Genomic DNA, 21,710 nt, shown 5'->3' with positions numbered 1-21,710 from the left:
GAAGGCAGCTTGGGCGACTGGCCAACCAGAATGTAGGAGGCGCTGACATAATCCGGTCTCGACGTCACGGGAAGAAAACGCAGAGTTTCAATCTCAAAGACAACCTTTCAAAGCCATTTCATCAAAAGTAATTTGGTGTATCAACTAGGAGCATGTTAGCTGTCGAGCCATTCCTCTCGACTGTATTCCTCTAGGAGCAGACATGTTGTGTAGCCTGCGGACCGGAGACATATTCATTCAGTATGTATGCTCCGAACCCTAGCCACCAATGCTGCTCTGACAGCCAAGCCAGTTATTGCGGGCAACTCGTGCTCCATATCCGTCTTAGTGTTATATCTATTACAGAGCAGTGACACGCTTCTCTTGTCAAATATGAACCGAGAAATTCCAGGTTTCTACTACGGTAAGGCACCGAAGACTTTATCTCTTGAAATATAGCTGACTCGCGTATAGATCCTGAGAAGAAGAAGTACTTTGCAATCCAGGCAAACCACAAATCTGCGCCAGGATCGCAGTACTCCCAAGACGCTGTCAAACGGAAACGTGCTGACCAGGAGGTTGGCATATACTTGTCCTTTGACCTTGTTTTTCGTGCTGACCTCCTGCTAGAAACGCCAACGCAAAGCTCGCCTGGTTCAGCGGTACGAGAAGGAGAAGATCAAGAGAGCAGCATGCCTGCAACATCCTCTCCTTCAGGCCCATAGGGAAGTTGGAATGCTCCCTGTATCCAGGCTGGTCGGTCATGAACAGAGAGGTTTGGCATATGCTAGCCAATTACGACGAAAACAGTTACACCAGTTCGAACCCTGGCCGGATCAATATACGATTAAGCATGTTGTGCGCAATCCGCGTTCCGGAATCTTGATTGCCAGTGAGCAAAGCGCTTGCATTCTTTGTCGTACTCAACTAAGCTGACCATACCTGCAGGCGGACATCGTGGTGGTGAGTCGTCAGTGTCGTAAGTTGAGCCTTGCCTGTGCGAGGACAAGACATTGACAGCGGCCCTGCATCAGCGTTTGCTTCCCGGACTGTGATCAGGACACATGGGCATATAACAGAACTATGGAGCGTCTGCTCTTCAAAGAACCATACAGGGTACGTCGGCTTGTCGGATGAACTGGCCCTTCGAGGTGCTGATGCAGCTACGCAGCTTTCGTCACTCTCCCTGAGCCAGACTGGGTACCTTCTGTGAGGATTGGTCCATTCAATCGTCCGCTCAGCGCGACTAATAAGAGTAGAGCGACAATGGACAGTGGCCCGAACGGCGACTCTTTCCTCGCGCCCCGAATGCTCCCTGATCCCGATGCAGGCGGGGACTATCGATGGCCGCCATTCTGTGCGCAATAATCCCCCTCACTAACAACACTCAAACCTACTAATATACGGACAGTCTCTCATCCTATCCGCATCCACACCGCCTCCTCCCTCTGGTGCTCTGCCCCGTCCCCAACAGGCGACATTCCTCGCTTTGCAGTCGGCACATCCGACGGTCTCTACACTCTTGAAGGCATGGGAAGCTACTGGACGCTTTCCAAGAAGCCTTTTCCTAGCGACAAGACATCGGAGAATCCCAAGAAACGCCGCACGGATTCCTCTCACGCACTCATTACAGCCGTCGAATGGCTCTCTTCGGACGTAATCGCAGCCGGCCTCAAGGACTCCACTGTCTTCCTTCACGATGTCCGCTCAGGCGGAAGCGCAGCTAGACTTCAGCACCCTCACGCAGTAACGAAGATCCGAAAACTCGATCCGTATCGGATCGTTGTTGCCGGTATAAACTCGGTATGCATATACTCTTCTAGTTCACCATCTTATACCCCATCCTCCCATCTCCCCATCCTCTGCGTCTACACTGCCACTGCCACTGCCACAGTCCACTTTACCTAAGCTAATAAGAATCCCGCCACAGCTCCAAATGTACGACATCCGCTACTCCGCAAACAACCTGCAACGAAGCCCCAACCCCAACAAACAAAACCACACCTCCACCCGCCCCTACCTCACCTTCTCAACCAACTTTTCTGAAACGATCCCGGACTTCGACATCAGTCCCGAACTGGGGCTTCTTGTTAGCGCCTCTCCTACCGACCACGACCACGACCGCACCGTGCAGCTCTACTCCCTCCGCACGGGAGATCAGGTCGTCTCCCCGCTAACGCGCTACCGATACCGGGACGCCATTCGATCTGTCTGTTTTGAGTCCGGGGATCAGTCGATGCATGGTCCGCAGACGCCTAGCTTGCTGGTTTGTTCGGAGGCGACAGTCGACGAGTGGATTTGGTGAGATCAATCTGATAGCGAACGGGCTTGATGGTCGGCTCGTGGATTGGATTACAGCCCACGAACCACAAATGATACAGCGCTTAATGGATTATGGTCGTGGCTTATGAAATATATAAGGATGGTCTCACATTGTTGGTTTGGTGATTGTATTGGTATTCAAGCAAGCCTTGCCCGCAGGTATTCTGCCAGTACCTGCTCATTTCTAACGCCAGATATGCATGGTATTTTTACATCAAATAATAAAATGGAAACAAATTCGTAACAAATACTCCGCCAATGAAAGTCTCAATCAAGCCCACCAGCCAACCACTCCCCTACCTCCACTCCGATCCCCTTCGCCATCTCCCCAATCCAGTCGCCCGAAACGTTTACGCACCATTTCTCTCCCACGTCCGCTGAAGTATTCCCGCTGTTCACACCTGCCGAACCCAGTCCCAGGCGACTACCGCTTGCACGTCCAGCCGCTGGAACAACTAGTCGTAGGCGGCGTAGCGTGGCGAGTTCAGAGTAGATTGAGTCTGCAATAGCGGTAAGCCGCAGCGGGTTCGCAGGCGGATTGGGGTCAATAGCGTGATATATCGCGATTAGTCGTTCTAGGGGGAAAGGACGAGCAGTGAGGATTGTGGACGGGCCCGTGATACCAGGGCCACCGCCCGCGGCGGAGGTCGTTGCGGAGGTGGTAGCAAAGGCATTTTCAAGAATGGATTTGGTGATACGGGTCTTCGTACGCTTGCCGAGTCCTCTTCGGCGCTTTGCCGGCGCTTGCGCTTCCTTGTCTTCTGCCGCTTGCGCTTGGGAGAGAACCTTTAGGCGGCGTCGGTGGTGAGCGCGTTTGTTTCGTGCGGACAAGGATGAGGAGGAGAATTTTGAGAAGAAGATTGTGTCCAATCTTTGCGGAGTGTGAGAGGCTAAATATGCGGAGGTGAGGACGAGAGTAGCGAAGTAGGGTAGACTAGGAAGGGGAGAAGGCGCGGAGACGGCGGATAATAACGATGATGGCTTGGCGAGTGATCCATTCGCGGTAGTAAGAGGTGCATCTTCCGTGACAATGCGATGGACAAGAGCGGCTTCGCCCTGGCGCCTGAACAAGGAACGGTTTTTGACGAGAAGTCGGGAAAAATCCCAGTCCTCGTTGCCGCCGGGCGGAGTTTCGCCGCTGGTGATCGGGGACACGAATTGCGGCCACAGCTTCTCACAAATAGACTTAAACGCCGTTATTGAGCTTGCTGTTGGGCCAACGAGGGAGTCGTAGACAGCGGAGACGAAGTAGGGGTATAATTGCGATGACGTTTCTACCGGTAAACCGAACACAGCCGGCGCCCCGGCGTTCAGGATGATAGTGGTTGCTTGCTCTCGAGTATACGGCGAGAAGCTAATATGCGGAACACCTGTGGCCTGTAGGAAGAGCGGACGAGGCGTCGCGCTGAGGATCAAAACGACGGAGAGGGATGGAATCTGCGGAGTGATGAACGGTTAGTGTCTCTGCCACAAGTAGTGTCAACTCTCAACGTACCACTTCTCCCAGCCTTGCCAACGCAGACAGCAGCGTAGGCGGCGCTTCTCGCTGTCTGTCAATACCATCCAGAACCAAAACGAACTTCTCGACCGGTGTCCCCGGGTTCGAAGCGAGGCATTCGCCCAGCAGCACTGCAAGGGAGCTAACGTGCTCGCATCTTCCTTTCCCAAAGCGCTCCCATTCATCCTTGCGCCCCAGCGCATTCAAAGCAGCCCATAATATCTTTGTCAACAAATGCCGGCCTGTAATGCATTCGGGGCTCCGAACAATGGCGTGCGGTACTCCGAGGAGCGCAAGGACGTTGGTAACGATGGTTGACTTGCAGGTGGCGGATATTCCGTGGACAACAACCGTAGATGGGCTAGAGATTCCGGGCTAAGTAAGAATAGTCTGTAAGTTTGACTGCTCTCCTGGTACCGTAGGGATCCTCGGGGCTTCTCACTGCAAGTAGGCTTGCGAGCTGCCGCGACTGAACTTCTCGACAAGGCCATTGCGGGCTCAGGGACTTGGAAACCTCGATGGATAGCATCGGGTCAGATCCGCATGGGCTTCGAGATCCGTATAGAGTGTACGCGACTGGAATGTAATGTTGCTATAGAAGGCTTGTAAGTGTTTGATCGAAGCGCACGCGCAGAACCGACAAACATGCCTGGGGTCACGTGTCGATAACGACCCCAAGGTAGGTAGATCAAGGTGAGAGCGAACTCGAGGTCACTACTTCGCTGTCGCTACGACTTGATCCTTCGGAATTGAATTAGATGTTGATGTAGTGAGTAAATTCTACTGCTAAGGCTAGATGGTACATAAATGAAAGCAAAAATCAAATAGACGCAGCACAAAAGAGACGGAGCAAGACAGAAGATAACTTGGCTGGCTGTCTGAGGGTATGGATACATCTATTCTACCGCATGTTCTGGTGCCAAAACGGGGAGCAATGGTATCGAAAACGATAGACAATTCATCCCAATACGCATAGAGAAAGATGTGGAAAGGCGAGGCAGAGATGGCCCTTGGATATCAGCGAGATCTCACAAGGCCGGTTCTCGTTCTCCGCAAAAGCCAACAAGCCGTTGACGCGGAGAAAACTAAAATCAGCAAAAACAAAAGCATGCGAAGCGGCACAAGTGTCATCGTCATCGGACGTAAACGAAAGCATTCAAAAGTTTCGTGGAAATACAAGACAGAATAGGCGTGGTATCCGTCAAGAAAAGGACCAGAAGATGCAACGTGAGTGCATAAAAGATAAAAAAGGTCTTGGTATGGTATCAAACCCCAATGCATTGACAGCGTGTCAAGGGGTAGCCGTTAAGTCGTCAAAGATCGTAGCATCATGATGGTATGAGTACAGTTCAGCGGGCAGTGAACCAGTCAACCGTGGGCGCCGAGACGAACGGATCAGTGGTAGTACGAAGTGTACAATTGTGCCTGGGCGCCGAGATTGCCATTGGTCTGCTGGAACCCGGGGGCGTTGTAGACACCAGAGGCGTTCTCGCCAACACCTGACAGTTTGTTCGATTTAGACCCGGCCCCAGCTGTCGGGACGAAGCTCTGGTTGCCAAATGGCGCGCCCGAAACAGAATAAGAGGAATGTTGATACATAGAGGACGGTTTGTGGGATGCCTGCAATGGGCCTGGCGGAAGTTGGACCGAATTCATTTCGTTCGGTGTTGCTTGGCCACTAGTCGCAGCGCTGCTCCTACCGGAGTTATCTGCGGCTATCTTGCTCGCAATGCGGCGTCCGTGCGGGGTGTTGCGAATAGAAGGAAGGATCGGCTCGACAGCTTTAACAATGCGGTTGCGAGTCTCGGGATCAGCAAAGTCTATGGCAGTCTGGACAACGTAGTTTGCGTAACCATCGCGAAGCAGTCTTTCCAGTTCGCCACCAGATAGCATTTCGTCAATCATGTGCCGGCGCACTCCTGGCTCAGCTGTTCGTAGACATTTCTCTATGACATTGGAACTGAACTTCTGCCTCGATAAGGCAGGAATTCGCCCAATAAATGCGTGGCAGAGCGGATCGGTAAAGTGCGCTTCAGAGAGATCCAGGATATATTGAACAACGTAGTTTCCGAAAGGATCGATAACAAGATCGAAGGCATTCTTGGTTATCTGCTCAATCAAGCCCGCGCGCTGATCGCCTGACGCGTGGTCTATGCAGCGCTGGAGAACGCAGCACCCATGGCGATGAGTGCCGACCTTCACACATTGGGCGCCGACTGCGTCGTAGATGAACTGTGACTGTTCCGCCGTGAGATGATTCAGACACTTTTGAATGACATGATTGCCATTCAGGTCCTGGACTAGCTCCACAACATGATCCTTCAGCGCATGAATCACTGTTTGTGTTTGCTCGGTTGTCGAGATGGACTCGATCATCTTTTGGAGAGCCCTGGTACCATGCTGATTGAGTGCGATCTTTACGAGCTGCGGAGCAGCGTTGTTGATTAAAGCTGTACGTTGCTCATCGTTGGAAAACTCGAGCAGCTTTTGGCACAAGTAGTTGCCGAATGGATCTATAGGTGGCAAAGAGTTAGTCAAACCGGATTCGTTGCATGGACTTGTGCGTTCGTTAGATTAAGGGAAGACAAACCCGTCATGAGTTCAACAACGTAGCGATGCGTTTCCTCGAAGATCATCTGAAGATGGTCCGCATTGCGCTCCTCCAGCTTTCGCTGTAAGTACCTACAGCCATGCTGGTCCTTGCACAGGCCATAGATCTCGCCGCGATAATCCTCGATGGGATTGTTAGGAAAACGAGAAAGCTGAGTCGAGTCCCCGTCTGCGTTCCTGCGCGATCCCACAGGCTTAGTCTGACTGTCAGCAAGACGATAGGCGGGATTTCCGTAATACTGGTTTGGCGCGAACGAGGGCGGGGAATTGTACTGTGCATTGACCGGCACGGGCGTAGGCATAAATGGCGGCACACCGTAATAGTACCCAGCATGGTAGCTGCTCAGTGATGCCTGCGGCAATGTTGCATGACCAGAGGTCGACACGCCAAGTTGGGGACCGAAAGGAGGAGCGCTAGGCTGCAATGCAGTAGGCTGAGACCTAGGCAAAAACACCTTTGCTTCCTCACGTTCGGGGGAATCTTTTTGCTGCCGAGGAGTGACAGCGCCGGCAGGGATCCTACCCAGACTGGCGTTGTGCTTGTGGAATTGCTCGGCGTGCGTCTTGGGAGGGGTAATTGCAGGATTAAAGCCATCACCCTTGACGGTCGGGAGGTCATTGGTAGAGTAGGAAGACTGCAGAGGAACAGGTCGACCCGATGCAGTAGGAGCACTAGACTCATGGTTGCCTTCAGGTGAGTAGAGCACGTTGGCTTCCAGAGAGTGTCTCGAAGCGTGTCTGGAGGTATTTGCGGTAGAGGTGTGGGATTCGTCCGCAGAACCGCCGATATGGCCCAGGCGATACATGCTCAAGGCGTTCTGAGGCATGCTCTGGTGTGAAGAACGGTGGCGGCTATGAGTATTCCAAGATTCGGGGTTAGGCGTTTTGGAGTTAGCGAGATCCAAAGCGTCCGAATTTGCAGAGAGCTAGGTAGATAGTTAGCGATCGAGTCTGCAGTATGCAATACAGAGTCGTCATCACAACTTACCAAGCTCGATCCGTCTCTGCGAGATAGAGTAGGAAACTTATCGTCTGGTTCAGTCAACTTGAGATAGCTCTTGATGTCGGGAGTGGGAATCCTGTCTTCGTCCTTCAGGGTTGACCGGTCATCGTCGTTGTGGAGAAGATACTTGGCCGTGTTGAAGGTCTCAAGAGCAGAGGAGTTATTGAATCCAGAAGTGGGCATGGAGTAACGATGAACGCTAATAAAGACCAAAAGTCAGCAACACAGGTTGATCACTGCTTTGTGAGATGTTGAGAGTGAATAGAACGGGGTAACATAGGTTTCGTTGGGGAAAAGGTGTGACCTGAGGTGAATCAAAGATGAATGTCATTGAAAGAGGGACAATAGATAAACCCCTCATCAATGGGACAATTGTGGAATATGCACTTACGAGGGCCCTGGACGGAAGGGGGATGCGGCTTCGTTGCTGAAATCCTCCTTTTCTGAATTCCTACGAGATCCTGGGACAGAATGGACTGCGAAACGGTTCGTTGGCGTCTGAGCTGAGTCGCGATTTAAATGACTCGGAGGACTAGCGACTGAGGAAGCAAAGACATTGAAGAAACCCGGAGATGAGGTGACACTAGAGGTTGAAAAGCGAGTCGGGCGAGAGAAGGCTCCTGAAAATGGGTTCTCTCGATACTCTGGGGGAGTCGTGGGCTCGCTGACCGGTCCGGAGATGCCAGCTATGGCAAGGTCCTTGGCTAGCTGGTTCATCTCCAACTGCTCCCTTTCATGTTGCAAGTCAAGCAGCTTCATGTCTTCTTCAAATCTTCGCTTCTGCTCACGCATGTACTCGATGTGTTGCCGCTTCTTCTCAAACTGGAGATCAATGAGTGATTGTTCAAGCAGGATGAGGGACTATAGGACAAGGAAAAGTGATGACAAAGAGGTGAGAAAGATGTGATTCCAAGGGCAACAGGTCAACATGAAACAATAGAGGGGAGAAACAACAATAGAAAGCCTCAGTAAACAGAGGATAATGTGACCATAAAGTGGAGCAAGCTGTGGGGGCTTATTCATGACAATAGACTGCAGAACAATAGCCTCAACAATACCCCGCAAGCGAGAAATGCCGCGGTGCACTTTGGGGGATAGTGCGGAGTATGGGGCGTTTAAGGGACCTGGGGCGCTGAGCTTACCGAGGAGAGCAGATCTAGCGCATCGGGCATCTGTGGAGCGGGTCCGACATTGTTCATGTAGCTCCAAGAGGAGAGCTTGCTGGCATCTGTTGTGAAACGACGTTGGAGATTTGAACGAACGTCGCTTGAGGGCCGCGGGAAGGCTGAAACGAAACTCGAATGGCCCGGGGAAAGCGACGAGTAGCCAGGGAAGGGCGCCTCCGACGACTGGGGCGAGCGGGGAGAAGGAAATCGAAGCTCATCGAGACGTTCACTTAGTCCGTTCTTAAAGGCCATGATGGGCAGCCGCGTAGGGGACAAGATTTATCACAGGACTATACACTCAGGCCGAGGGGAGGCAGCGGTCAGCTATGTCATGGTATGTTACGAACGATGGAAGAAGCGAAGCGTCGGGGAGAAAGAGAAGGAATGTTGGAACAGGGCGACGTTTGCATGCACATTGGGAGCTCGAGATTAAAGTACAGGAATCAAAGCCAGCAGCGAGTGTGTGATTGTTGGCGGTGTGCCCTCTCTATCAGCGACTCATGTAAGGAGTCAAGTCGAGAGGGGCGGAGGGGTGATCTGGCGAAGCGAAGCTCGGAATAGAACAGCGACTCACCCACAATGAACGCCTCGATAGTTTGAGTTTTAGGGACGGGAAGAGACTTTGGATAGCCGCCGGTTGTCTGGACACGCAAGTAAGGACTGTCTGGAAGCGAACTCGAGAGCCCTTCACGCACTTTGGCAGTGCTCTTGAAAATGCGGAGATCTCGCTGACGGTGTCTAAACCGCGTGGACTCTGGCCGGGACGCGCTCTCCCGTGTTGAGAGCGCGGAAACAGGTATAGCGATAAACGAATGGAAGTATAAAGGGAATAATATGGCGGACAGGACAGATAGGAAAGGAAAAAATAACTGTTATACAAGTGGCATGGGCTCCAAAAGAGGGGAGGGAGAGCAGAGACGAGGAGGGAGGGTGAGAGGGGAAAAGGAATGAAGTGGGCGGGCGGCTGGGAAACCAAGCGGGGAGCGCCAGAGTGACTCGGTTTGCGCTCATTTAGGCAGTGCTCGCCCTGAGCATAGGGACAACTACGGCCAAAGCGTTCTTTCTCTTACCTTATCGTTGTTCTTTTCTTTTTCTTTTCTTCTTTTTTGGTGGACTCCCCTTATTTTACTCCGTAACCTGTGGATTTGCTAATCGGATCCTTGGGTGATGGCTAGAAAGTACCTTGGTCACAGCGTTCTAGTCAGTATTGATAGTGATCTTGCTAGTCGCTAAGTTATGGACGTGCTGTATACAATGGTCTATCTGCTCATGCATGATCGCCAGTAACCTAGACAGTAGATGAGAGATGGCTCGGCGAGATTACTCCGTACTCGGCATCGACGTGCTCTTGGTCCTTCTCGAATGACAACACTGCAACAGCTGTCGCGGAGAGATACCCCTGTCGCTACCAATGCTCCGTGCCCCGACAAACGATGATCCAGCTAGAGATCGTGATCAGTGCGTTGGGAACGCTGTCTCTGCTGGAGGGGTCTGTTTCTGAGCCCAGGCTGATGAGCTGTCTTGCCTTTGCCAACCCTCCAGTCGATCATTCGCTTTCGATGGATCAAGAAAAGAATCGCCCTGAACGGTCGATTGTGATTCGGCTAAGCGCTGCTAGTGGTGACTAGGAGCTTCGTGCTAATGCATTGCTTTATTGGGGATAGGGTGTCCTTCAGGTCTAGACAGGGATCATGGAGTAGATCTCCGAGCTCTCTTCTTTCTGCTGCGACGAGACGTTAGATATTTTAGTAAGGCTGGGATTTGTTGTTGCTTGATTTTTTTTGGATGCTGTTCTCGCCAAACCGATGATAGTCCCTGATGCGGACAGAAAGGACTGTTCCTGGACCTGCTGGGTGCTGTGGCGGTCCAGAGCGTGGCCGCTGCAAGTGCTTCTGCAGCGAGTGGACCCCAGAGCCCAACTCAAGGAGAAGATGTGATGGCGGATCCGATGTAACTACGTATGGAAGGCCTGGGTCAGGAGGATGCAAGTCTTTCCATCACCTTACACAAAGACAATGGAAAGGGGCGCGCGGAGTGCCTGGGCCTGCTTACTGGGATGAAGATCGGGGCCAACCAAACATCGGACGGCGTACCACAAATTCAGCTGCTACGGATTGCCACGCGCAAAATCCAAAGGTTCGCGAGAAACATGGGTCCGCTGAGGGGAACCGAACCTCATCGTCGTCCGGAATCTGGACTGGTCCTTTGCAGAATGCAGACACTGAAGGAAGTGAGTGCATTAGAAGCATCGAACATTTCGTTGATGGAATTCAGGTCTGAGCTGGAAATAGTGTCGGCGCTTCTCATCGGAGCAAGAATGGTTGAACGGGCACAGACGATTGTCTCATCACAAACTGATGCAATGGCTTGCCACTTAGTCTGAAGCCATTGGAGATGAAGACCAGCTTGACCAATGTGAGCTGCTGATTGGCGCGGCGAGGGAGAAGCGGTGTACAATCGCAACTGTGAGGCGAGACTGCTCTGGCTAGTGATTATCGTACTATAACCTCTTTCAGTTTGTCCAGAGAAATATGCAGGCTGTAATTCTTGTGCTGAATGTCGGAGGAAATATTGCTGTATGCTTGAAAGACTCGTGAACTCGTCGGACCGTGGACGTGGACAGGAACTTATCGCTGTTATCGATAGGCGTGCGGTAGGTACCTATGCGCTGATAACAAGTCGGGCTAAAAGCCGATGACGATATAACGATGCTCCTCGGACATACATCATTTTCACCTCGAAGCCTCGAAGCATCAGTATACAAAGGACTCGATGACACGGGAAGCAGTTACCCGCAGCGGCGCAGCTGAACAAAGAAGTTAGAGAAGCTCGCTCTTTCCAGGCCCCGTCATTGGCATACATACCGGTAGATAATCTCCGTCGGCCAGCTCGGAAAGCTCCTACATTCAGCACTTGAGACCGTCTACCCCGTACAAGGTACAAATTAGACACGAGGCCAGAGTCGAGATTCAGCAGCCCAATCAGTGAAAGCCACTTCTCTCCTAATTTTACCCTCGAGCCGGCTTCACGATGATCATCCTCAATTATGCTGGGATACCTTGCCGTCGACCGCTGCGGTGAGATAGCACTAGTAGGGCCCCCTACCTCCGGAGTACGTCTCTTCCAATCGAGAAATCAGCTTCTTAACAAATGGAATTATGGACCCCGTTTCCAAAGGGCTGGCACCTCAAGGGACAAAGAGATTCCTCATCGACCTGCAAACAACAACCGTCTGTTGTCTCAAGCATTCTATTCTGGAGCCCGGAGGCTTTACCCGCCAGCCAACCTTAATTGATCCACTTGGAGGGCGGCTTGCTACAGGTTAAAGTGGATGGAGACTCGATCACCTAGACTACTGGTAGTAGGCTTGCCGATGGTACGCGAGCTGCCTGACAGGTCGGCGCTCGGCAGCTTAAGTACCCCAGTGCGACTCCTCCAACCCCAGACCTTTAAAAAAAAGTTAGCCCTAGACACATGCGCCTGACCGCTTACACACTCTTATGTGCCTTGTCCACATGCTTCATGAAAGAATTCCGTTGCCATCTCGGTTACGTTGTCCAATCACTCAGTTACTCATATCTATCAGCAAAGACCACAACCTGCCCTAATGCGAGTAGGGTACGAAATTAGGCACGAATTGAAGGGACCCTAAGTTGCGGTCAGAGGGCGACCATTGCCACGGGTAGCAGGGCGGCTTCCATGCATTCGGGATCGCACTGACATTAATATTCTAAGGTTCTCTCCCAGTACTACTAGCTCTAGCAGCTCCAGATTGCGCATGCAGAGTGGGTATCAGTCTAGCCCTCTTTCGACTTTCCTTGTCCTTGGAGAGGTCTGGCCTTCCCGCACTGCAACGCTTCTATATTGTCCTAGCATCCAAAGATGCATTGCGTTTGACAACTGGCAGTTTCAGAACGCACACTCGAGATGAACGGTGAAAACAGCCGCGCAGATTCTCGGTCACTCCTTGCTGCCCATAGTCCCCTGTTGACGAAGTGCTGCGGAGCTCGAGATGGCTCTTCTTGCTTATCATGACCTGCCATATATGTGATGCGCAAGCTCGAGTAATATGGCCATGGCTCGAGGCTGTATTTTGCAGTACCTCACGCTCTACATCTCGCCTCGGAATCCCTACCTGTCATAATACCCGCTGTCATAATCCCCGAGGATTCGAGTTCCATCCACACCGGATTGCATGGAGCATGCAGCACGCCCCACAACCAAAAAGATGCAGATAAGTCGTGTAAAGTATGGAGAAGCGACCAACGGCGACAAGACATGAAAGCTCTCCCCCAATCCAAATCCTCCTACTCATCGGGCATCATGCTGTGAAAGCTTCTGCAAGACGCGTGTGCAAGTGAGGCGTCGATGCCACGACGGCCGTCTAACGATCCTACCTGCAGTGAGTATCAGCTGCCTCTGCGCAGTGCTGGATATCCTACATACAGGTGATGTGACGTACATCATGCAGTGTACAATGACTGCAACATCTATACCTCGTTGCGCGAATGCCTGACTCCTCGCATAGTCGTCACCTGCTTATGAGCTTCCCCTTGTGAGTTCGTTTCGTACCTTTTCTTAGCGCGCTGTCGTCGACAACACTCCAAAATAACTCAAGAGTGCGCAGTCTTCAGGGACTTGCAGGGCTAGGGAAGTCTCAGGCGAGCTACTGAGCAGTCAATTGAATCCACTCCCCTGGGTGAACCTATATCACGAATTAGGAAACCGAACCAGAATCATCTAGCGGGCGTTTCTCTATAGAGTCCCTACCCTCCAACATCTGGCGCACATTCAGGCAGGCGTGTCCGGCACTGGGTAATGAAATCTTGTCGTATTTTTCCGGCACTGGATGGAATGTAACTTAGGGAGGCGCTTGATTCATACTACGTTATGGTAAACCATGGCCTACATTGAGGGTAGGATGGTGCTTTCTGTTGTAAAGTCAACATGCACGCTATGATCATTACTGAGCCCGTGTGTAGGGTGCAGCTCACGTTGCTACTATCGATACTCGGACTTCTCTGATAACCCTAATCAGTCCTACCTACAATTAGACTCTGTATAGATTGTTACAACAAATCCCCTCAAGCCGCCGTCATAGTTCCTACGTGTTAATGCCGAATCTCATTATAGCAAGCTTTCGACGGTCGGTAAAGTAGACCCTGATCGAAGCACGCCAGTCGATTCCATCTCAAGGGAAGAATCCCGATCCTGCTCGGACGATAGACCATCGGCTCGGCGTTTCTCCAACGCATCGCGATCGGTCCATGGCGCTGATGGCGGGAGCCCTACCGTGCGCTACGGCTAGGGTAAATGAGTCACTATGGGTTTGCTCCGAATTAGCGGCGCTACCGTAGCTATCAGCGACCGGGGAGCTGATCCTGCGGCTAGATTACCGCTTGAAGATAGCCGACGGTGGGATACCGAGACGGGCTGGCCTATCGTGCTGGCGATATTATGTCGTAAACTCTGAATGCGGGGGTTAAGATTTCCTAGAGCGGAAGGCAATGTATCTTGTGGGTTGTCACGCCATCCAAAGGAACAGTTGATGGCTATTATAGCTGAGGATTGGGACCTTGTGAAGACCCTTCAGCCAGCTCAGCGTGTCTGGAGCGATCGAAAGTTGGAGATTTCTAATCGGAGTGGGGTTGGAGTGGAACCGCGCACGATGCTACTGTGCTGCGATCAAGATGGTCCGAGTTGGAGAGCTTAGAGCTGGGGTATAAATCTCTTCCCCAACGCCATAATTCTGTGCCATCGTATTGCGTTCTTTAGATTATACCTAAGGTCGAGCTGTTGCTGTGCTCGACTCAATACTAGAGTGGAGCCTTGAGCACTTTGGACCGAATTAGGGCATTGAAAAGATGGAGCGTTTTCGCAAACCGCCCCGATATGTTCTCGCTAGCATTTTGTGTTCGTGTGGGGGTCTGCTCTTTGGGTAATAACAAATCTCTTAGAGTCCGCAGCTTTGACTGACACGCTCTTCTGGTAGTATGGATACTGGAATAATCGGCCCTGTGACGACGATGGACAGCTTCGTGGAGAAATTTGGGAATCGATCCGCAACGATACACGGCCTGCTGGTGTCTTCCATACTCATCCCGGCAGCCATTTCTTCGTTCTTTGCTGGGTATCTCGCAGACAAGTTCGGCCGCCCTAAAGGTATTAGCATAGGAACCCTGATCTTTGGTATCGGTGCAGCCCTCGAGGCTGGAGCCGTCCACGTCTCAATGTTCGTCGTTGGACGCTGCGTTGAGGGAATTGGTGAGGGCCTGTATTTGGGGACCTTAGTTGTGTATGCCGGAGCAGCCTTGCCAAATGTATGAAGCCATTCTGACTGCGCATAGGTATATCTGCGAGATTTCACCACCAGGTGTCAGAGGAGCTTTGACAACTGGTCCTCAGTTGCTGATCACCCTGGGCCTTGTGATAGGGTTCTTCACATGTTATGGAACTGCACGCATTCAATCCTCAATGTCGTGGCGGACACCATTCCTTATCCTAGCTTGTCTTTCAATCCTGTTTTCGACAGCCGCGCTTCTCTGGCTCGTCCCTTCGCCAAGGTGGCTTACCATCCATGGCCGTAAAGCGGAGGCCGAAGCAGTCTGGGATCTGCTAGGCGTTAGCCACGCGGAGCGCGAAAAGAGCAAGATAGAACAGGATGGAGGTTCAGTGATCCAGGGTCCGATCTCTAAAGAAGTGGCCGTGACCAATGTGACTAGCATGGACGCCGCTGCTGCAACCGAAGTTGGGGACCGTTCTGTCAAGCACAAGCTCTTCGATATTTTTTCCAAAGATGTCCGGTCTCGCACAGCTCTGGCTGTGTTTTTGATGGCAATGCAGCAGCTTAGTGGGATAGATGGTGTTCTTTATGTGAGCCTGGAACCTCGATTGGCTTTGAATAACAGCTGACGAACTCCTTTAGTATGCACCTTTGCTCTTCGAGCAAGCAGGACTTGCGTCTGCAGATGCCAGTTTCTTCGCATCCGGCGTGTCAGCCCTGGTCATTTTCACCGTGACAATTCCGGCCCTGATTTGGGCGGATAAATGGGGCCGTCGACACAGCGTCATATACGGCGGCGTGGGAATCAGTCTAGCGATGTTCCTTATGGGCGCTCTCTATGCAGGCAACGCGGTACACATCTCAACGGGTGCGGGTCGCTGGGTTGTTATTGTCTCTATCTATATCTTCGCCGTGATATTCTCCCTTAGCTGGGCAGTTGGAATCAAGATCTATGCCGCCGAGATTCAACCACAAAGGACCCGCGCCTCAGCGACGAGTCTGGCGCACGGAAGCAACTGGGCAACAAACTTCCTCGTTGCTCTTACAACCCCGATATTGCTGTCTAAGAGTAGCTTCGGGGCATACTTTCTTTTCGGCGGGTGTTCGTTGATCACGGCTGCAGTTTGCGCTTTCTATATGCCCGAGACAAAGGGCCGATCATTGGACGAGATTGAGGACGCTTTCAAATCCAAGTCGACTGGTTCCTGGTCTTTCATGAAGGCCATCCGACCACTTTCCCGGAGGACACCTGAAAACATCAGGATGGCTGTGATATGATTGAAGCCCATGGCGGAGAGCAAATGTAGCTGGACGCTAAGACATCCTCAGAGCCTATTGGCAGTCTACCGAAGGAGAGGCCACTATTCAGGTAGCATATAATTCAAATGAGTTCGGATTTTATTGAGATTGGAGAGGCACAAGGCTCAATTACGCGTCAAAAAACTCGATAGATAATTGATGAAGTCTGGAAATTGGTATGCCGACTATATATTTGTCAGCATCTCCTGCACTTAGCCGAATCGGGGGAGCTGCCAATTACATAATCACCCCTCCTGCAAAAGGCAAATCATCGGCAATTTTTGGATCTTTTCCCCTCGCCGATAAGAAAGAAATTGCGGTCTCCCATCTTGTCTGTCATGAACCTCCACTGACCCTGCGCCATCTTCTGAGAAGTACCGCTCTTGCTAGCACTTCCGCAAACATCCTATACTCTTAGGGATGCCGCCCAGGAAGAGAGCCGTGGCTCCGGCCAGCGCGCGAGCTGCGCAATCAGAGGTATGACTCCGCAAACTCCGGGCGCGCTTTTCTTATGCTAAGACCTTTTACAGGGTGCAGGCTCCACCAAGTCGATAACAGAAACTGCACGGCGAAAACGTGCCGCCCAAACCAAGGAGGCAAAGGAGGCAGCGATTTCCGAGCAGCCAACGCAGAACGGACAAGACAATGCCGCCGATGCAGAGGAGACCGAGCCGGTGCCCGAGCCGCAATACCCCTACCGTCACCGCGACCCCTTCGATGCGCTACTGGAACCATTTTACTACAACAAATCCCTGACCGATCCGATCAACACCGCTAAGGATAAATGGAACTTGTTACCCGCGTTCTTGAAGGTCAAGGGCTTGGTGAAACAGCACATTGACTCGTACAACTACCTTGTTGAAGTGCAGCTGAAGAAGATCGTTGAGTCGAGCAATACGATCCGCAGCGACGTCGACCACAACTTTTACATAAAGTTCACCGACATCTACCTCGGATTCCCTCGCCGAGCGGACGAGCCGCAGGATGTCCGTACCGAGTTCGAGGAGTCGACCGTATCTCCGCATGAGTGTCGACTGCGTGATACGACATATGCAGCACCGATTCAGGTTGACTTTGAATATATCCGTGGCCGTCAAAGGGTGAGGAGAAAGGGTGTGTCCATTGGCAGGATGCCCGTCATGCTTCGCAGTTCGAAATGTGTGCTGGGCAACAAGACTCCGGCACAGATGTCGGTGCTCAATGAGTGTCCACTGGATCCCGGTGGTTACTTCATTGTCAATGGAACAGAGAAAGTCATCCTCGTCCAGGAACAATTGAGCAAGAACCGTATTATCGTCGAGACAGATCCCAAGAAAGACATCGTTCAGGCGTCTGTTACAAGGTAAGAGACAGGGTCTTGGTGGGGGTTGCCTCTTTATCTAACCATGATTTAGTTCATCCAACGAGCGAAAGTCCAAGAGTTATATTATCTTGAAGAAGGACCGATTATACGTCAAACATAACGTGCTTAGCGAGGACATTCCCATTGTTATCCTACTCAAAGCCATGGGAATCCACACCGACAAGGAGATGATGCTCCTGGTTGCCGGTGTCGACAAGGTTTACCAGGAAGACTTTGCCATCAACTTCGAGGAGGCTATCAAGGTTGGCGTATTCACGCAGCAGCAGGCGCTTGACTGGATTGGCTCTCGTATCAAAATCAACCGAAAGCAGATGTCTTACCGCCGAACCCACGTTCAGGAGGCCGTCGAGGCAATTGCCTCTGTCATTATCTCCCACATTGAAGTCAAAGACATGAACTTCCGTCCCAAAGCTATCTATGTTGCAAACATGGCCCGACGCGTGCTTATGGCAAAGAATGATGCGGCATTGGTTGATGACCGTGATTACCTTGGAAACAAGCGACTGGAATTGGCTGGGCAGCTGCTGGCATTGCTCTTCGAAGATCTCTTCAAGAAATTTTGCTTCGATATCAAAATGAACATCGACAAAGTCTTGAATAAGCGCAATCGAGTGGAAGCCTTCGACGCATGGAGTGTTATCGGCATGCACAGCAACCACATCACACAGGGAATGAATCGGGCAATCTCGACGGGTAACTGGAGTCTCAAACGTTTCCGCATGGAACGTGCTGGTGTCACCCACGTGCTCAGTCGACTGAGTTATATCGCTGCTCTAGGAATGATGACGCGTATTAGCAGTCAGTTCGAGAAAACGAGAAAGGTCAGCGGTCCTCGTGCTTTGCAACCCTCGCAGTTCGGAATGGTTTGCCTGGCAGATACTCCGGAAGGTGAAGCCTGTGGTCTCGTCAAGAACCTTGCTCTCATGACGCACATTACCACAAACGACGAAGAAGGTCCGATCAAAAATCTTATCTTCATGCTTGGCGCAGAGGATATCGAAACCGTCGGTGGGAAGGAGATCTACGCGCCTGGTAGTTATACCATCTCTATCAACGGTACGCCGATGGCTTTGACCCGGCGCCCCAAATACTTCTTGAACGCGTTCCGGCGGCTGCGGCGAATGGGTAGAATCTCCGAGTTTGTTAGTATTTACATCAACCACCATCAGCGTGCCGTGCACGTAGCAACTGACGATGGGCGCATTTGCCGGCCGCTCATCATCGTTGAAGGCGGCAAGCCGCGCGTCAAGAAACATCATCTCCGCAAACTCCGTGACGGAACGATGCAGTTCGATGATTTCCTTGCGCAGGGCTTGGTTGAATATGTGGATGTCAACGAGGAGAACGATTCATTGATCGCCATCTACGAAAAGGATATCTCCGATACCACGACACACATGGAAATTGAGCCCTTCACGATTCTCGGTGCTGTCGCCGGTCTCATTCCTTACCCCCACCACAACCAGTCGCCGCGTAATACCTATCAATGCGCTATGGGTAAACAGGCGATTGGAGCTATCGCATCCAACCAGTTCCTTCGTTTTGATTCCATCCTTTACCTCATGGTTTACCCACAGAAACCCATGGTCAAGTCACGCACAATCGAGTTGACCAAATATGATCAGCTTCCTGCTGGTCAAAACGCCACCGTTGCCGTCATGAGTTACTCTGGTTACGATATTGAGGATGCCTTGGTTCTGAACAAGGGCTCAGTCGACCGCGGCTTTGGTCGCTGTCAGGTTTTCCGCAAATACGTCACCAACATGAAGAGTTACTCCAACGGCACAAAGGACATCTTGAACCCTCCTACATATGAAAACGATGCACCAATCCGCAAGCATGCGCTTCTGGAAAGTGATGGTTTGGCGGCCGTGGGGGAACAAGTCAATGCTGGAGAGGTTTACATCAACAAGTCTACACCAGATCAGTCGATGTCTTCTGGAATGCCAGGTTCCGACGCAGGCCGGCCAATCAGCTACAACCCTACCCCAATGACCTACAAACTTCCTGACCCTGCCTACATCGACAAGGTCATGGTTTCTACCACAGAGAACGAGAACCAAATCATCAAGGTGCTCACACGCCAAACCCGACGGCCCGAAGTCGGTGATAAGTTTTCATCTCGTCACGGTCAAAAAGGTGTCACCGGTATCATCGTCGACCAGGCCGACATGCCCTTCACGGACCAGGGTATCAACCCGGACATCATCATGAACCCCCACGGTTTCCCCTCTCGAATGACAGTCGGAAAGATGCTGGAGCTCGTCGCCGGTAAAGCCGGTGTTCTCTCTGGTCAGCACGGCTACGGGACATGCTTTGGTGGCACACCTGTTGAGCAAATGACCCAGACCCTCATCGACAAGGGCTTCAGCTACGGTGGCAAAGACTATCTCACTTCAGGCATTACAGGAGAACCCCTCCCCTTCTATGTCTTCACGGGACCCATCTACTACCAGAAGCTGAAGCACATGGTTCAAGACAAGATGCACTCGCGTGCGCGCGGGCCTCGCGCCACCCTCACACGTCAGCCAACAGAAGGTCGTTCCCGCGATGGTGGTCTGCGTCTGGGAGAGATGGAGCGTGACTGTTTGATCGCTTACGGAACCAGTCAGCTCCTTCTGGAACGATTGATGATCTCGTCCGATCGCCACGAGGTCGACGTCTGCGAGCAGTGCGGTTTCATGGGCTACCTGAACTGGTGCCAGCGCTGCAAGTCATCTAGGAGCGTCGTGAAGATGGTCATTCCCTACGCCGCGAAGCTGCTTATCCAGGAACTGATGAGCATGAATGTTACGGCTAGGCTGAAGCTCGAAGACGAGTTCCCCGAGAACAAGGGGCGATGATTTTAACGTCTTCTTGCGTGGAGTGTGAAAAGTGCTTGCACATTGGCGTTGGTACCCTTTACTGTATATATATGCATAGCGTATGGTCATAGAATTCATGAGAACAATAATTTTGTCTTACCATTTGAGGTCCTCGCCAATAATCGCTTTCATCTCATTTCCCCTCATCCCCCGCATTTGGATGCCGCGGTCCATGCAGGCAACACGAACTCTCCCATCAGGACCATTCCCATTCCCTTCCTCATTCTCTACCCACTACAGTGACCTCCAGGATACTGATTTCTTTTAATATCAAAGTAATGACCGAGTTCCAAATCCCAGAACAAGACCTCGCGCCACTCAAGGACAAAGTAGTCGTCATCACAGGTATGTGACGAGTCCCAGCCCTCCGCTGTCTCCGTCCCTCCTTCTGCTGCCTAAGTCTTTGAACTGCCAAAGCAAAAGCTAAGTAACCACATCCAGGAAGCTCCTCCGGCATCGGCAAAGCAACCGTCCAACTGTGCCTCCATCACGGCGCAAAAGTCATAGCCGGCGATATCAATCCCCTTCCAGCCGACTTTCCACAAGCCTCATCACACCCACTACCAGAAGATCTCTCCCAGCAACTGCTATTCGTCCAAACAGACGTCTCGGATTGGTCAAGCATCCGCAACCTCTTCATCCGCGGCGTCCAGCACTTCGGCGGTATAGACCACGTCTTTGCGAACGCGGGGATCGGACCACGGAGTAACTTCCTCGAGGAGGCCTTCGAGGAAGAAAATGGAGAACAAGTACTCGCCCCGCCGGATCTCAAAGTCCTAGATGTGAATCTCATCGGCGCGATCTACACGGTGCGACTGGGCGTTTACTACCTTCGTCAAGTTGAACGGCGAGGAAAAGAAGCCGAGATTGAACCCTCGCCTAGCATTATAGTCACGGCCTCTGCATCGGCTTTCCAGGATTTCGCAGCGGGAGATTACACAGTTGCAAAACATGGTGTTCTTGGTATTCTACGCGGGTTGTACAGTGACTTACAGCAACCGGATCCCGAGGGGAAGGAGCGGAGGAGGGTGAGATTAAACGCCATTGCACCGTCGTGGACAGATACGGGGGTTGCGCCTGGGGATATCCTGCGGAGTCTGGGGGCTCATGTGCAGGCGCCTGAGGTTGTGGCGAAGAGTGTGGTGATGCTGTTTAATGATGCACGGCGGAACGGCGAGCTGGTATATAGTTGGGAGGGGAGGTACTGCGAGATTAATCGGTGTGAAGGGGGTTTGTTGGATGCAGTAGCCAGGACTGTGCCGAATGTGGCGGAGGAGGGGTCGATTATGGAGAAGATGAAGGGGAGGTAGGGCAGCCGGTGCA

General features: G+C 51.9%; 4 protein-coding genes across 4 annotated transcripts; 3 read left to right on the top strand and 1 right to left on the bottom strand.

Moving 5' to 3' along the window:
* Positions 1 to 117: 117 nt before the first annotated feature.
* BDW74DRAFT_149214 (uncharacterized protein) lies at positions 118 to 2,549 on the top strand. The gene is made up of 10 exons (XM_073723860.1): positions 118 to 240; positions 293 to 403; positions 454 to 557; positions 610 to 871; positions 928 to 958; positions 1,014 to 1,095; positions 1,151 to 1,188; positions 1,239 to 1,336; positions 1,391 to 1,782; positions 1,910 to 2,549. Exons 2-10 carry the CDS (start codon positions 373 to 375, stop codon positions 2,282 to 2,284), a joined length of 1,413 nt encoding a protein of 470 aa, XP_073586187.1. The 5' UTR covers positions 118 to 240; positions 293 to 372; the 3' UTR covers positions 2,285 to 2,549.
* A 19-nt stretch (positions 2,550 to 2,568) lies between these two features.
* Positions 2,569 to 8,830, bottom strand: BDW74DRAFT_166836 (uncharacterized protein; the record flags this gene model as incomplete). Its single annotated transcript, XM_073726604.1, has 7 exons — positions 2,569 to 3,738; positions 3,797 to 4,160; positions 5,217 to 6,312; positions 6,390 to 7,335; positions 7,398 to 7,611; positions 7,804 to 8,234; positions 8,555 to 8,830. The coding sequence occupies 7 exons, from the start codon at positions 8,828 to 8,830 to the stop codon at positions 2,569 to 2,571; spliced, it is 4,497 nt and encodes a 1,498-aa protein (XP_073586186.1).
* A 1,471-nt stretch (positions 8,831 to 10,301) lies between these two features.
* On the top strand, positions 10,302 to 11,093 carry BDW74DRAFT_124624 (uncharacterized protein). The gene is made up of 2 exons (XM_073722124.1): positions 10,302 to 10,808; positions 10,870 to 11,093. Exons 1-2 carry the CDS (start codon positions 10,397 to 10,399, stop codon positions 10,959 to 10,961), a joined length of 504 nt encoding a protein of 167 aa, XP_073586185.1. The 5' UTR covers positions 10,302 to 10,396; the 3' UTR covers positions 10,962 to 11,093.
* Positions 11,094 to 13,951: 2,858 nt separating this feature from the next.
* BDW74DRAFT_189815 (DNA-directed RNA polymerase III core subunit RET1) lies at positions 13,952 to 20,366 on the top strand (the record flags this gene model as incomplete). The annotated part of the gene is made up of 6 exons (XM_073732061.1): positions 13,952 to 14,873; positions 14,926 to 15,451; positions 15,504 to 16,054; positions 16,592 to 16,637; positions 16,691 to 17,502; positions 17,555 to 20,366. Exons 1-6 carry the CDS (start codon positions 14,572 to 14,574, stop codon positions 20,364 to 20,366), a joined length of 5,049 nt encoding a protein of 1,682 aa, XP_073586184.1. The 5' UTR covers positions 13,952 to 14,571.
* Between the last annotated feature and the right edge of the window lie 1,344 nt (positions 20,367 to 21,710).

Source organism: Aspergillus multicolor, assembly GCF_047715735.1.
Source record: "Aspergillus multicolor strain CBS 133.54 unplaced genomic scaffold BDW74scaffold_6, whole genome shotgun sequence".
NCBI lineage: Eukaryota > Fungi > Ascomycota > Eurotiomycetes > Eurotiales > Aspergillaceae > Aspergillus > Aspergillus multicolor.
The sequence above is the reverse complement of the archived record's forward strand: the minus strand, read 5'-3'. Positions and strand labels throughout refer to the sequence as shown.

Bases quoted from the DNA above. Each gene is read 5' to 3' on its own strand.
- BDW74DRAFT_149214 (XM_073723860.1), top strand. From the start codon at position 373: ATGAACCGAGAAATTCCAGGTTTCTACTACG. The intron at 872-927 runs GTGAGCAAAGCG...CCATACCTGCAG, and splicing joins TTCCGGAATCTTGATTGCCA to GCGGACATCGTGGTGGTGAG. The intron at 1,337-1,390 runs GTGCGCAATAAT...ATATACGGACAG, and splicing joins CTATCGATGGCCGCCATTCT to TCTCTCATCCTATCCGCATC.
- BDW74DRAFT_124624 (XM_073722124.1), top strand. From the start codon at position 10,397: ATGCGGACAGAAAGGACTGTTCCTGGACCTGCTGGGTGCTGTGGCGGT. The intron at 10,809-10,869 runs GTGAGTGCATTA...AGCTGGAAATAG, and splicing joins GAATGCAGACACTGAAGGAA to TGTCGGCGCTTCTCATCGGA.